General features: G+C 40.7%; 1 protein-coding gene across 1 annotated transcript; it reads left to right on the forward strand.

The window, feature by feature from the left end:
• The first annotated feature begins 3224 nt into the window (after positions 1 to 3224).
• On the forward strand, positions 3225 to 16149 carry stx17 (syntaxin 17). The gene is made up of 7 exons (XM_074683565.1): positions 3225 to 3417; positions 4914 to 5107; positions 5224 to 5289; positions 8085 to 8399; positions 9252 to 9302; positions 12161 to 12247; positions 15150 to 16149. Exons 2-7 carry the CDS (start codon positions 4985 to 4987, stop codon positions 15402 to 15404), a joined length of 897 nt encoding a protein of 298 aa, XP_074539666.1. The 5' UTR covers positions 3225 to 3417; positions 4914 to 4984; the 3' UTR covers positions 15405 to 16149.
• Positions 16150 to 16159: the final 10 nt, after the last annotated feature.

Raw genomic sequence — 16159 nt, forward strand, 5'->3', positions numbered from 1 at the left:
GATCAGCCCTGACAGATTGCAGATACCCCAGGAGTTTTAATTAGAGGTCCCATTAGAACATAAATACACAGGAACACAGAAACATATGCACACACACACACACACACACACACACACACACACACACTGGAAAAGCAGCTTTTTTTCTTGCTGTGGGTCCTTAACTTATTCAAATCTATTCTGAAATGTAAAATAACTCCTTTAAGACTTCACATTTGAAAATGTAAAACTATTTTGACAAGTCACAGCAGAGAAACACAGGTGTTAATACAGCAATCAAAGATGGATGGTAAACAGTAAATGGACCAGTACTTATATAGCGCTTTTCTAGTCACTGCTAGTCTCATTCACCCATAGACACCATATTCATACACTGATGGTGGATTTCCTATTGGAAACCATCAGTTTTTATCTAATACATTCACACTCATCCACACACCACTGACCAACAGTGGGAGCAATTCAGGGTCCAGTGTCTTGCTCAAGGACACTTTGGCATATGACTACAGGAGCTGAAATTGAACCTCCAACCTCCGATTGAGAGGTGACTACTCTACCATTGAGCCACAGCCGATGGCTGGATTCCAGTTAGCTCTTTAGGTTCCTGTGATCAAGTATTTCACAGGCTTGGCCATTGTGGAACTGGTATTTCTAAACAGGACACCACATGAAAGAAATGAGTGGTTACTGCGTTTCTTTCTCTAAAATAATCTAAAGTTAAAATGAAGGTCTATAGGCTCTAAGCTATTAGAATGTGCCCATCACTCCTGAAGATGCAAGAGGCAGGGGTCCCTGCTGGCTTCCTCTCCCGCTGACAAACTTCCTGGATTACTCTAAAACGAACGACACAGGGTTCCTACTGAGTTTAATACACACATATAAGCACAAACTTTAACACTGACACAAGAGTGCACACAAACACAGAACCTAAATATTGTGATGAGTTTTTGCTCATTCGTGATGGTTCTTCCCCCTAAGTCTGCACCTCTGGGAGTCCCCCTCCAAGTGGACAGACAGACAGACAGACGCTTACTCACACTCACACACACACACACACACACTTACATATGTGTACAGTATCAGGGGAAATCCCTTGCAACTGGGGACTGTGTATTTCACTGTGGCCCCTCGTATGGAGCATCCGCTGGAGGAGGAGTGTGTGGGGGGTTGGTCGAAATGTCAAAGGTAAAAGGTGGTGAAAAAGAGAAGTGGAAACACGCAACAAACCCACTCACAGCAGCTGATCACGCAGAAGAGGAGGGGGAATTTGTCTTAGTGCCTACTTCCAAACATAAAACAGAAAAACATCATAATATATGTTTCTTTCCATAGGAGTCTTGCTTTTTGTATGTATAGTCAACTTTGAAAGGCTTAAAGAAATAACAGAAAGGGGAAATTTCTGCAAATATAACAGGAAAATCACGTATTTCTTTCCTTAACCTCTTTCCTGAGATTTGACTTTTAGAAATCAGAGCTTTGTTATGGAATTATTGACGAGCTCTGGTTCTTGCCATTGCTTGTGAATGTGCTTTGTTTATACCAGTTTATTTTGTCATTTTTAATGTAACGCTAGGTTCAAAAAACATCAAAGTTTTAAGTTAGTTTATTTGCAATTTGAAAAGTAAAATCCTCATGTCATTTATTCAGCGGCTCATATCAGCCTTGACAAAACAACTCTTTTTTAGAAAGAGTGAGGGTCTAAAATTTGTTTTTGGTGCCTTTCAAATTTGAATTATCTTCTTTCTTTGTATGTATTTGGATTATGGACTCAAACGAACCATTTTCCATTCTCATCTTAGGCTTTTGAGCACTTGTCCCCTGTTTTTATGTCATTTCAAAACCAGACTACAACTGATGATTTGAGTGAACAACTAACAGTTAAATCAGCCACAATCTTTGAACGCATCAAGTACAAGACAACACCACTGAACCAAATCAATATGACGGATACAGACTTTATGTCCCTGTGGGATAACTTCAAAGAGGAAAAAAAATCAACAAAATCAATGGTTCAGTGTCAAGAGCAGGTCAAGAGGGCACATTATCGTAGAAGACTAAGCAACACGGCGATAATGTTTTCCCTCTTACAGCCTTATAACTGGTAAGAAACTGATACTTTTGTATTGGAAGAATGCTAAGGCTGCATCATCAAATGGTGGCTAATCATCTAGCTAAAACACTTACTTTGGGGGGGGGGATAAAACACACTTTAAAAGATAGAATACAACAATTCAACAATACTTGGATGCCCCTAATATCATATCTTGCTACCAAGAAACCAGAACAATTGTTACTTTTGTATGCATCACATAAATGAAAGAGTGAAGGTGTAGTGCATAACAGATTGTACAGTTCATTTAGCAGATGCTTTGGTGCGAATCTACATACAACACAAGCAACACTTCAGACATGAGGGAAAACCTTGGTTAGTGCAACAAAGTGCTTCAAGTTAGTCTTTCCATCAAGTGCGAGAAGTGATTTTTTTCTTATGGTACATAATACAGCCATAACTAATCACAACTAATCACAGCAACAATATCATTCAACCTTCAAAAAAAAAAAAAAAAAAAAAAAAAGTGATCAGTTATAAGCGTTCACTAAGAGCTGGGTCTGAGACCATCTGACTCATTCTACCCCTGAGGACAAAAGGGGTCAGCTTGAGTGCTAAAGTAACAGATTTATTAGACCACCTGTAAATAATAATAAAAAAAAAACATCCAGCAAAATGAAATGCTTTTACTCCCACTGTTTGTTTTTCAGGATTGAGTTGTTTCAAACTGATTTTGTATTTTGAAACCCAAATTAAAGCCACAAACTGGAATTCTCTGAGAAGTCAGACATTTATCAAAAATAACATACAACTCCTAAATGGCATTGTCTGTTTAAGAACATTAACTATAATAATTTTTCAACTAAAAATAATAATGTGCTTCACTTTTCCTGCATTTATTGTTAAACAGTACATTTTGAGAATTTATGGATGACAACAATAATGATATTGTAGAATTAAATGTATATTTTTAATTAAAGAGCTTGCACATCCTTGTGGAGTAACCATTGCAGAAATATAAAAGAGTGTTTTGGGTGATTTGGTGGCAAAACCTTACACTGGCTGCTGTTCATATCTATATTAAATGCTGTGTTTAATTTTTTTATTATTTCTTATTTACCTCTTCATGTATGGAGATGAGTGAGGAACTCATTGTGCAGTGGATGCTGGTTAACGTCGGAAACTTTTGGTCGACGCACCTGAGAGATGGTTGTTTACAAACAGAAGAAAGTGTCAGAAAGAAACTGAAAGCAGTGCTGAAAATCGGGAAATGTGTGTAATTATCCATTCTATCAACGGCAGAGAGGCTGTGAAGAGTCGTCGACGAGTTTGAATCATAAAAACGACTCTTCTCGTTTCTTTCAGCGGTAAGTCTCACTGTGTGGATTTCAACTGTCAATGGGCTGACTCATGATCAGTGGAAGAGTTTTATGGTTTTCAGGCTTCATCGATCCGTAAAGCCACATTCAGTTCATCGTATAACTGCAAGATGACTTCCTAGAAGTTAGCCGAGTTGATCCTCAGCTAAACTGTGCCAGTCCCTTTATTTAACACTTTCAAGTTGGCCACAGCTGTTCTCATATCACATGTGGGCTAACAGGGTCACTTTCTGTTTGGACGAGCAGCTGCGTCAAGAAACAGGACTAGAGCACTATTAGCTTTTAAGACTCCTTCTTTTTTTTGTTAAGCGTTATATGGTTACAATTGTGCTCGTACGTCTACTTACCCTTGCTGAAGTTGGGAAATACTAGCTTTCTATCGAAACGAGTAGTCAGATGAAGCCATTTATCGTTACATATCAATGTGTACCCTATATCATAATGACAACTGAAATCACCAAAATGGTCCTCATCAACAGTCTACATACGCTTGAATGACACGATAATAACCACACGTTTAAATGGCTGTTAGGTGTGAGTGTCTGACGTCTGACTTGTCTGACTGTAACTAGAACCAGTGTTAAGTGGTAGTCATTGATTTTTATAAGCTCTGGAGAGAGCTCTGCATATTTCATTGATATAGAGCCATGGGGAAAGTAAAAGAACTGTCCAAGGGCCTGTACGAAAAGGTAGTGGAACATTATCAATCAGGAAAAAAAATATAAAAAGACATCCAAAGATTTGAAAATGCCAATCAGTAGTATTCAAACTCTGTTAAAGGAGTGGGAAACAAGTGGCTCTGTCGACAAAGTCTAGCAGGGTTTGTCAACTTAAAAGCACCACTAGCCCGTAACCTTATACTTGATCTCAGTACACAGATTATTTAATGTGAATGTGTTTGGATTTTTTAAGTTCTCTTAGTAATAAACATGTGTTTGTGCTGACAACACAACACGGTATTTGATAGCTTTGCTTTTGGCTTAGAGACCACAAATAGACATTTCTGTGATATTTTTTCTAGATAGGACAATGATTCAACAATTCATCAACAACAACCTTCAGTTCTGACCCACTTTTAGCTTTAAAACACAAGAAAACTAAAGGCCCAGAGTGTAGGTTGAAGTTTCTAGATGCCTTGTCCCTGTTCCTGAAGAAACTAACCCTAACTGTCGAAAGATTGGAATGAATTAATTTGACCTAAAAAATGTACAAAGCTGAAAGGAGGGAATGTTAAGCAACTTTGCCTTTGGTGTTTGACTAATCGATTGATCGAGTCATCGCTTCAGCATGAATATTTTGCAGGCTACAAGTCATACTTATCTCACTGTCCTCACTAAAAGGATGGTGTCAAGAGATTTGTTAATAAGTCTTATTGAGGTGCCAACTTTAGACATGTGGGCTGAAATTGCATGCGTCACTGAGTTTATTCATTTGATTTACGTATTTATTAAAAACTTACTCTGCTGGTTTCTCTGTGGGGGCAGTGAGATAAATCTGAGCAGGTGGAGCGTCCAAGTTACACAGAGGTGTTGGCTGTGGGCAGTCAGCAGGCCACATGGCAGAGGAGAGCAACAAGCTGACACTGAGGCGCCTGGAGGCACCGATCCACAAGTTTATTAAAGTGGCTCTTCCCACGGACCTGGAGAGGCTGCAGAAACACCACAATAACATACTGAAGGTGACTGCTAAAATCTGGCGCCCCACATGATCGCACCATCACGTCCACTCTGTCACTTCCGGTCCACAGATGGATAACAGATTGTTTTTTGTTTGTTTTTTCCCAATTTTTTCTAGTATCAAAAGAGCCAGCAATGGGATCGCCTTCACCAGGAGCACATCAATGCCAGCAGAACTGTTCAGGTATAAAACAGGGCTCTGTGAGCTGCATGAGTTAACCAGTAAGCTATTTAGCAGTTTCTTCATAACACCAGCTACCTCATAACCACCATCTTCCACGTCATCACGGACACAGTCAGTACTTTATTCAAGCCAGAGCCTCACAGATATGTGAATGTGGTGATTGTTTTTAAAAAATGCTGTGACTTATTGCCTCTCAGGATTCCTAAACAAGTGTGACCATTCGACTACAAATCATGTATTTTTCTTACAATTTGTCTTAACCCTTACAAGCCCAGTTTAAAAAATACATGAGTCTTATTCTTTAAAGAGTTGGGCTTACAAGAAAGAATTTGTCCTTACCACCCAACCCGTAACAAAGTGAACTTTGTTCCATCAGAAAAAGGAAAAAGCAGATTAGCAGTAGGATTTTCAACACTGGGCCTAACTTTACTTTTCTGCTTTTTTATGCTTTTCTCAGTAGACGAGTTTTTTCTTTCATGTAGTTCACAAGTACCTGACCCAACCTTTTTTCATATGAAGGAAAAGAGAATAAATCAGAATCGTACTAAAACACATTTGTTGGCATTTGTATATATTTATGTAAATGTAAGCAAATGGCTAATGCAGAAAAAACTTTTTGTCAGGCAAATTAACTCGGTATAGAAACTTGTTCCTAAAAATCAGGGCAGAAAAAAATGCTGCTACCAAACCCCAAATGTACCGTCTCTTGTGTGTGTAAGCACTTGCTCACTTGTTCACATGGTGGATGTGAATGCCTCCAGGGAAAGTTGTTGCCTGGAAGCCAACGTGTCTCTGAAGGTGAAATAACTCCAAACAGGCACACACCTATCCTCTCACCATTACCCTGTAAACTCCAGAGACACTCTGCGAGTGCTTTCTCGTGTCTTCATGGTGTTAATCCAGAGAAAGACACAGTCTGCTCTGCACAGTGTGTGTGTGTGTGTGTGTGTGTCCCATAGTGCAGAGAGATAGATAAACAAGTCGGAGGGAAGGCAGATGGATGGATCTGGATAGTCTGCCTTTCTTTGTCCCTCAATATTATCATCATCATCTTCTTCTTCTTCATCTTCAATGCTTTTTATTGCCTCCCTCCCTGCCAGACAAATTGCATACTCTCATATTTGATTGACATTTATTCCACTAGATCAGCGCATAGCTCGCCATCAATAGAAGCTCTGACAGACTCGGTGCCCCCTTGTACACAGTGAGGTGGGGGAGCATAGTCGATACCCTTCTATCATGAATATCTGCTATTGAGAGTGTGTTTCAGCTCGGTTCAGTCACGGTTAATTTGCAGTCTGACAGGTTCCCAACCTGACTTTCTCTGTGTTGATTAGTATTTTTCAGTTTTATGCACGTGTATGTTTATTCATGTTGTGTAATTAGCAGAATGTGTTATCGGCAGCGGGATGACCCCCTGAGCCCGGGTCGTGCCTCGGCCTGGAGGGCTGATGGCTCGGATGTAATCCCCCTGTCCCCCTCAAGGCATGGGGAGGGGTTGAGGGGGATGGGTTGCTCAAGACTGAACCTTATTAAACCCAGACCCAAATACACACATACTTGTTAACACACATGACAGATTACATGGTTGCTCGCTTATGGGCAACAGGTAGACGAGGAACACTCGGTTGCTGTTGTTGGTGCCCAACCAACATGGAAGTAGAGCTCGGTTTGATAGAAAAGGCTTGTTTGATAAATATATCAAGAAAACTGTGTTTTATTGCCAGACAATCCTACTGTTAAAGAAGTAAATAAAAATTCCTTACAAGAGGACCAAAGTGTGGTTCTTTTGCTCATTTTCAGGCTTAAGTGGTCTCACTCGTGGTCTTCGGCTGGGATTACAGGTTTTGGGTTACACGACACTCCGCTCACAGAGGGCAAAAACAGTGACTGTATATGTATTTTTGCTCCCACTCGCTTGATTGGGGTGAACTCATTTTTTTCATCCTGATCTTAAATGTAAAAAAATCTCTTTTTGTGAATCTTAAAAAATCTTAAAAAATAGTATTTGCGATCAATGGCCTACATTGGGGGAGTATTCTGTGGTAAAGTATGTCTTAGAAAATGTTGATTTTGAAAGGAAACTAAAGGTTTTATGACAAATCTGAAGGGGTGTACTCATTCATGCTGAGTACTGTACATGATTGAGATAAAGTAAGAACATTCATGACAAATTTAGTGTTTGTGAATGACAATCATGTGTGAATGATAAAGCATTCATTAACAGTAGTCTGTGCTTCAATGTAAGAGGGTCCCCAAATGAAATTTGCTTAGGGCCCCATAAAACGTTGAACAGGCTCTGGGATTACTCAAACACAATGTACCCTGCAATTTAAATTCATTGCCTTACATTTACAAATCATTGCCAATACCTTTGGTATTGACATCCAACATTTTCAATTAACGTTTTTTTTTTTTCAAATACAAGGGAAGAATAATAGCACCTCTTTAATTTTATAAGGTACAGCCTCAAATACTGCACTGTTGTTTCTTTATTGTCACATTATTGTTCACGTGAAACTTGCTCTTCTGTTTTGTCTAAACCACAAGTAGCCAGCAGCATTCATCATATCTATTTTGCTGATGAACAGCTGTTTGGAAGAAGAGAAATCAGGATGATATTCTTATGATTTATAAATGATGTGATTAGAGTACCGCACTATAAGGCTGAAGCATTCCTGATACTAGTATCATTATCTAAACAGCTCCATCCACGGTAACTTGCATTTCTTTCTTGATTCATCCACCCTCACTCTGATATCCAAACCCCCTGCCTCTTCTCTGTGCCCCTGCAGCAGCTGAGAGCTAACATCAGAGAGATGGACAAGCTGTGTGCTCGGGTCCGTGCTGAAGACGCTGCCTCTCTGGAAGCGCTGGTCAAGCCTGTCAAAGACAGGGCGTCAGCTGCTGCACAAGAATTCCTGCTCCTGCACTCTAACCCAGTACCAACGCCAGCACCTGCAGCTCAGCCATCCAGCTGTGAGTCCAGCCGTTGCAACTCTGATGAAGATGTTGGCGAGAAGCCGGTGTCTTGCAGGCAACTTCAGCTCCGCCTTCCTGAGATCCCTTCAGATCAGAGTGCAGCAGAGTCTTGGGACAGCTTGGAAGAGGTGTGCATGTCTGGACCAAACGCTTTTGGTGATACCTATAACAGTCTTATACAATCACAGTATGTTTCTGATGTAATCTTTTAATCTCAGCTAAATTAAACTAGTTTTAACAACAGCATCAGCAAAACTTTGTCTCTACATTTGACGAACTAAATCCTCTGGGACTGAAGAGTTTCATCGTCACAGTTTAAGCATTTGCAATTAACACCGTGCAAATGCTTGAAGTCTTTCCAAAGAGTAAATAAAAAGCATCTTTTGTTTATTATTCAGCATGTATACATTACACCTGTTGGTTGAGGATAATGACCACACTTCCACTTTATATACGTAGCTACTTGAAGCTAACTATGTCCTACACCTGTGACATTTTTTTAGAAGAAGAAGTAACCAAGAACCAGTAACCAACATTGACTTTGTTTTGACAAAGTGACAGAAAGCCAGCATGAGCAATAACAGGACTTAAAACCAAAAGTTGAATCCAGCCATCAATGATTTGTACTGTGTTTTCCCGCCTGTGACGGGGTGAAATTTTTCCCATAAAACAGACTCATGTTTGTGTCAGTTCAAGCACTTCAAGCAAATTAGAAGACATAAACAGCTGTTCTTGTCCTTGTTCTGAGATAAATAGTGCCATAGTCTTATGCATGATTCATCGCAAACGCAAGATTATCTAATCCAGCTGACCTCTCTTACCTGTTTCTGCAGACTTCATGCTGTGGGACTAAATGGATATTCACTGTTATTAGTTGTGATTACCAAACATTAACATGATCAGCGTGAATGCACTGAGTCTGTGGGTTTGTATGAAGAGCAGTAGATGTGGTAATGAAGGTGTTTTTTTCTCTTCTGTAGGACCTGAGAGGGCTGAGTGGCTTGGTGACGGAGTTCTCTCTTCTTGTCCATGTGAGTTTTACATCTTGCTACCTTCACATTACTACACTGTCTACATTTCTCTGTCTCTCATACATGTGTGCACAGCTACCCCTGTGAGCCTAAAAACAATGTGACAGAGCCTGTTCGCCTATAGTCATTCCAGGAAGTGGTGTGTGTATTTGACCATGTGTGCGTGTGTTGCCTGGTGAAGCCCCATGTGAGAGCAGGTTTCGCAGATCAGCTCAGCGCTGCTGGGGCCCCAGAGGCCCCTCTCCAAGGCCGAGAGGGAGAGATTGAGGAGGAGATGAGGACCAGAGGGAGGATTTTGGAGGGAGCTGCGAGGTGGGGGGTGGGGGGCGTCCACGAGGGCGAGAGAGGGGAAGGCAAGGAACAAGGGATACATCAGAGCAGGTGGAGAACAGACGGCGCAGATTATCAGTCTTTCCTGAGGGATGGAGAGGGAGGGGAGCAGGGTGAGATTAACAGAGGAAAAGAAAGAGAGAGTGAAGATGTAGTTAGGGTGAAAGCAGGGGGGCAGGGGGTTGAAAGAGCATAGACATGTCGCTGTAGTCACTAAGGGTGAAAGACGTCGTTAGGGGAGTAATACTCCTGCGCTCAGCCACAGTGGAAACACTGAGTGAGTGTGTGGTTGTGTCTGTTCCTCTACATGCGTCATGTCAGTGGCTGTTCCGATGTTTGTGTTCTTACCTGAAGGGTTTTTTTTATGTGTTTTCGACTGAGCAGTGAATCTTTATTTGAATCGCACCCATTTATAACAAATGATGCTAAAACATCACAAAATGCGCAGGTGTACACTGTTTGAGTTAAAAGTACAGATTTTACAGTAATTCTCAAATCTTGAGTATTCAAAAAAGTACTCATTACTTGATGCTATGAGCAGAGCACTTTGCAGCTGTTTGGAAACAACAGTAGCAAGTAAAACTTTAGGAGGTGAACTTACAGACTGGTTTTGAACAGTCACCTGCTGTGTTTGTGCTAGGCTTGGAGATTGGGATTAAAGGAGCTGCCGAAAGAAAGAGGATAGAGAGACGACAACATTAGTTCTTCGCATTTTAAAATCAAAAGCTTGGTGTGATGTTAAAGGTAGGGTCTGCAAGGATTTTCCTAAAAATCAGAATGTCAACTTTTACAGGGATAAGCCTGTTCAGTCACTTCTATGCCTCTATACATGTGTACATATGTGTCAGTGTCTGTCTGCCTCAAACCCTCTCCTCAGCCTGTATGTTGATGTTTTGGTTGTTTAGGGACGCTTCTGGGCAGAGAGTGAGTGTGGTTCCATCAGCCAATCACAGCGCGCTCAGTGCACAAGTGGCTTTGGATGTTGATTAGCAGGTGGAGGAACTTACCCCGGGCGGCTAAGATAGTGGACGTAGCACGGAGATACAAAAACACAACCAAAATGAAACCAAGCGCCAAACAGCTAAAGCTTCTTACTAATTAAGGGTGAAGCTCAGCTCTACTGTCACACAATTTCTGAAACTTGGAGAGCAAAGTGAGTTGTCTTTGTGCTAACCAGGTATGGTTCAAATAACCCGGTGGTTAGCTTGTGCTAAGATGCCAAATGCCATGCTGGCACTGAGCCAAGGAGGAAGAGGAGAGTTTAAATGTTGTGTTTATCAACAAGTATCTAAAATTCCTGCAGAACCTACCTGTAGTAATCATACACTAATTTATCAATCTTGCGTAAAGGATTATTGAACTATTTAGAAATAGCGCAGATTCAGCACAAAACTCAGTGTTTTTAAATTGCTCATCAGTTATCATTACTAACCTGTAAAATTTTAAATGCATTTTTTTCATTAGATTCAGACTGTTTGAGTAAAGTACAGTAAAAGAAAGCTACATCAAAGGGTCAAATTTTCTGTAATTTATGTCATCTATGTATGTGTGAAATTGGACGTATGAAAATAGACTAGGAACATGATGTGTGGAGTGAAGCTCAGTGCGGAGGTCATAGCCTGGAGTCAGGAACCAGAAGACTCACAAATAAATCTGTTGCGTGCATGATTCTGTATTTTCAAAACAAACATTTGATTGTTTTTTTGTGAGTTTTTGCTGAAATTGTCCTAGTCAAGCACAAATTTTGCTTCAGGAAGATATGCTGGAACCACCCTCGCCTTCCCCCTGAAAGTTATGAGGGATGATGAATGTTTGATTGTTTCAGCATTTTTTTTTCTTTCTCACTCGTCATAATCTGATCATCTTTGGAACTAGGGCAGCCAGGGGAATAAATCTAAGTCATAAAAAATCCCATTTATGGTTGTTGAAAATTACAACAAACAATTTCCTCTTTTTCCTGACTCATAATGCGCCAAATGAAAAACTATTCATCCTTTGAATTTAGTTTAGGCCTCAGACAAACAAGGACTCAGTCAGAAATGTGACTTTGTTGTGAGGAGCTAAATGTCTGTAAAAGAGCTCAACTTTGGTGAAGAAGGAGGGGAGTTACTAGGGAGAGGTGAGGAAGAGGAGGAGAAGAAAAAGTGTCCTGGTTGTTGTTTGGTCACTGTGTCCATCCAGCTCTCACATGGAGAGAGACAGCTGCCACTCTGAATAATTCACGAGATTTACACAATGCCACACACACACACACACACACACACACACACACACACACACACACACACACACACACACACACACACACACACACACACACACACACACACTCTCTCTCTGTGTTAACTTGTGCCATGGAGCAGAATTAAGACATGTAAAAAAAAAACTATTATATGACAGGTGGCTGCTCTGTCACCCCCGTGTGTTTTATGTGGCTTGTGTATATTTAGGTGAATGTGCTCGCTTACAAGTGTGTGTGTGTGTATGTGCATGTGTGTGGTTCAGTGTGTGTAACCTCTGTGCATCAGTCCCAGCAGGAGAAGATTGACAGCATAGAGGACAACGTCAACACAGCCGCTGCCAACGTGGAGGAGGGGACCAAGAGCCTGGGGAAGGTGTGTATATGTGTGTCTATGTGTGTCTGTGTGTCATGATGATCTGATCTGTGTGTGTGTGTGTGAGTGTGTGTGTGTGTGTGTGTGTGTGTGTAGTGTTTGGGAGATGGGGAGATCGATGGCACTTTGCCTCCCAGCCATTCCACAGCGTTTGTCCCTATTGATCCACTTGAATACGGAGGAAAGATGCAATTAAGGAAATAGAGAGAGGAGAGGAGAGGAGGGGAGGAAGAGTGATAGAGAAGTGACAAGAGACAGTGTGTAAGTGTGTGTGTGTGTGTGTGCGCCTGGCATTAAGGAGAGGTTTGAATGACTGTTTAATAGTTTTTCAAGAGCAGCATTTGGGCTTCCATTATCAATTCAGTCCACTCTTCCACACTGAGTGTAACTCAGAGGGACGACTCACTGCCCTTCACACATTACACACTCGAGATGTTGAACTTTTTGTCTGTTATACTCAGAATGAATCACCTGTTCTTTTACATCTTCAACACTGACACACCCACAGAGCACAAGGCTCTGATAAAACACTTCATCTCACCTAACTTCCTGTCTCAGTCTTTTTCTCCACGAAAGGTAAACGATGCTCATCAGATGAGAAACTCTATTTTTTTTTTATCTCACACTTTCAGGAACATAATGGAGGTGTGAAGTCATTGGACTCTAATTACACACTCAGAGGTGGTGATGATGACACAGTCGTGATTTTTGTGTGCTGAAGCAAACCTTTCACTGCTCGCACAGGGCAGCGGATAACCTAGAAACAAAGTACTGCTACAAAGTAGCTATCTATCTGTTTAAGTCAAAGAAAAACCTCAGCAAGAAGGAGTTCTGCTAATTTTTACAACAATCCTTTAATTATAATTAGTGCTGTCAGGCGATTAAAAAAATTAATCTAATTAATTACAGGATTTGTAATTAATTAATCTAATTAATCTAATTTTAATCTCATATCTGCTTAAGGTCCCAAAACAAAGAATTTGGATTCCAGGACATTAAAATTATTTTAAAAGACATTAAAACAATTTTTAAAAATAAGGTGGGAATATATACAACACATTTTTGGGTACCCTGTGGCATGAGGAACACATGAACCTACCTTAACAAAATCTACCTTAACACAGTCTTGCACCTAAGATAAGCTGATTTGATTTTTAGGACGGTTTTTGCTTCTGTCACATTTTACTCACTGTGGACTCAACTGTCACTGCAATATGAACTTCTATACTTCTATGAGGTCAGGAGAACCAGGGCTAAAGGCTAAAAACTGTGAGGAACTATGTACAAAACACTTAATTCAAGTCTTGGATCAAAGAAAAGTGAAGTATTTTCAGTTTTACATGCTCTGAACACACAAACTGTTGCTCATTGGTGCAGAGCAGCCTCAAGCTGAAACATGACACCAGGAAGATGGAAGCAAATTTTCAAAGAATTCTTTTGATTTAAATACAGGACAAATATCGATCATTCAGAGCATATTTAAAGCATTAAAGAGTGTAGAATTATCTGTTTTTTACAGAATTGAGCAAACGGTTGATTTTTTGCCGATTTTCAAAAAGGACATGAGGACATGATAACAAGACGTGGACTGTATCACTCTCGCTTCCCCCCAGTTTAAAGCATGTTGCTGAGGTCAGGTGTGATACATTCAGGAACCATCGGAAATTTGAAAATCTGACGAGAACACCACTTTTTCCAAGTAGGACAAACGGTTTGTAAATACCAGACATTTGAAAATAAGTGCGTCTTTGAACGCCCCACAGGTTTGGAATCCAGATTAATCTGCGTTAATTTTTATAACGCGTTAATTTGCGGTGTAATTAATTAATCTAATTGACACGTTACAATGACGGCCCTATTTAAAACAAAAAGCATCTTATCGCCATGTGAACACAAAGTAACCCTAACTAACTAACCCTCATCAAACTTTTACAGTTTGGTCAAAACATTTCAAGAAAAGCAAACATGTTGATCTTAAATTGTGTTTTGATTCAGCAAATATTTTAGAAGATACATGAGCAGGCTGTCTATTAGTTACTGAGTTAAGTTCACTGAAGCTTTAAAAGTTTGAAACGAAATCCTCACACTTCTGAAATAAAAGTCTCTAATCAGGATTTTTCTTTAATGACAGAGTCAATTCAATTTAAAACAGGGCTGCATTAAAGGTTGACCACTCCGTCTGGGCAGGGGGGAGTGAGGGGGAGGAGAGGGGAGGGTGTATGCACAGAGATAAAGCAGATGAGATGAAAGGGGTGTCAGATGTTTCAACGTGTTTGAAAGCATGTAATCTGTCATCAGGTCAAACTGCATTACACACTCACACACACACACACACACACACACACACACACACACACACACACACACACACACACACACACAAATACATATTAGCTCCATCCTCCTCAACCTGCACCCAGACTCCTTTTAACTCTGCTCAGATGAAATTAAAATTCCCTCGACTGCTACAGGGGTTGGGACAAGCGAGCAAGGCTTTTGAACTAGATTAATTTAATGGTTAAGTGTTAATCAAATGTGCGTCTCTTTGCAGACCTGTGTGTGTGCATGTGTGTATCGTTAATTGTCATCAGCAAAAAGCACCTTCCACTCTGATGATAGCAGTCATAATAACACACAGGCCACATCTCTCTGATTTCTCCTAAATGCAGATAATGAAAAGGCTTTGATGCAGCTATGGAAGGGGTTGATTTTCATTTGCTGGCTTGTTTGTGTGTATTTTTTTCCCCCTCTTTCGTCCTTTCGCGAGTCGATGTGTGATCATGAAAGGAAAGAGGCGTCTAAACTCTCTCGCAGACTCTCTGAAAGCTGCGGCTAATGCCTTCCAAAGGTGTGTGTATGTGGGTGTTAAATTAGAACATTTCTCTTCCTTCTGTCTCTCCAGGCGGTGGGCTACAAGTTGGCGGTGTTGCCGGTTGCCGGGGCGCTGCTGGGCGGCGTGTTAGGAGGTCCTCTTGGCCTACTGGCTGGGTTCAAAGCTGCAGGGGTGGCTGCTGCGCTGGGAGGAGGCGCTTTAGGGTTTGCAGGAGGAAACTTGGTGAAGAATCACCGCAAAGCACAAGTGGAACTACAGATGAAACAATTGACAGCACCACCGCCTGAATCACCGACGAAGCCAGAGTCGAGCAAGGACAAATGACACGACAGATGTGGTCAGTTCTCTGACCCTCAGAGCTGAATAACCAGTCCACTGACTGACTGACAAATAGACCTCCTGTTTGTGTGCCTTAAAGACGCTCATTCAGATATTATCATCAACCACTGCAGTGAAACTAATACAAAACAACAGCCTTACTCAAGAGTCAGTCTTTGCTGTTCAGATGTGATTGGACAGTGTTTCTGTGAGACCGTGAAGCTCATTTTATACACACAAGTGACTTTTTCATTGTGAACACACTGTAGCAGTTACTAACACTACAGCTTTAAGTTGCAAGCGACGATGAGCACAGTCCATGTCTAACAAGTATCAGACAAGTTCAATCATTTTTACAAACCCGGACGCTCTGTCAGAGGTTATCATTTTCTAAAACCAGGTTTGAATTTTCAAGCTGATTTCTTATTTATTTTTTTCAGAATTATAATTTTAGGGCAAGTTTTTATAGGTTTCCATAAATCACACCTTCGCATTTCTTTATGCAAAAAAATACACCAATGTGAACACCTCTACGTCTTAGACTACAGTATGTGAACGGATTAATGTAAATAAAAGTGTTCCTGATAAGATACTTGATTAATTTAAACTGTTCGTATTTTGACTGGTCCTTTTGCAAAGTGTAAGAGCAAATATTGCACAAAGAGGTGCCAAAGTGCCACTTCCCCTATCCCTCCCTGGTAAAGTGTAAAAACCTGCCATATATTGATGACTCTGTTGCAAATAAATGTTTTTTTCCAACA

The sequence above is a fragment of the Halichoeres trimaculatus genome, unplaced genomic scaffold (genome assembly GCF_033239565.1).
Source record: "Halichoeres trimaculatus isolate MK-OKI-2021-1 unplaced genomic scaffold, fHalTri1.1 fHalTri1_scaffold_12, whole genome shotgun sequence".
Taxonomy (NCBI): Eukaryota; Metazoa; Chordata; class Actinopteri; order Labriformes; family Labridae; genus Halichoeres; species Halichoeres trimaculatus.

Bases quoted from the DNA above. Each gene is read 5' to 3' on its own strand.
- stx17 (XM_074683565.1), top strand. From the start codon at position 4,985: ATGGCAGAGGAGAGCAACAAGCTGACACTGAGGCGCCTGGAGGCACCG. The intron at 8,400-9,251 runs GTGTGCATGTCT...TCTCTTCTGTAG, and splicing joins CTTGGGACAGCTTGGAAGAG to GACCTGAGAGGGCTGAGTGG. The intron at 12,248-15,149 runs GTGTGTATATGT...CTGTCTCTCCAG, and splicing joins GGACCAAGAGCCTGGGGAAG to GCGGTGGGCTACAAGTTGGC.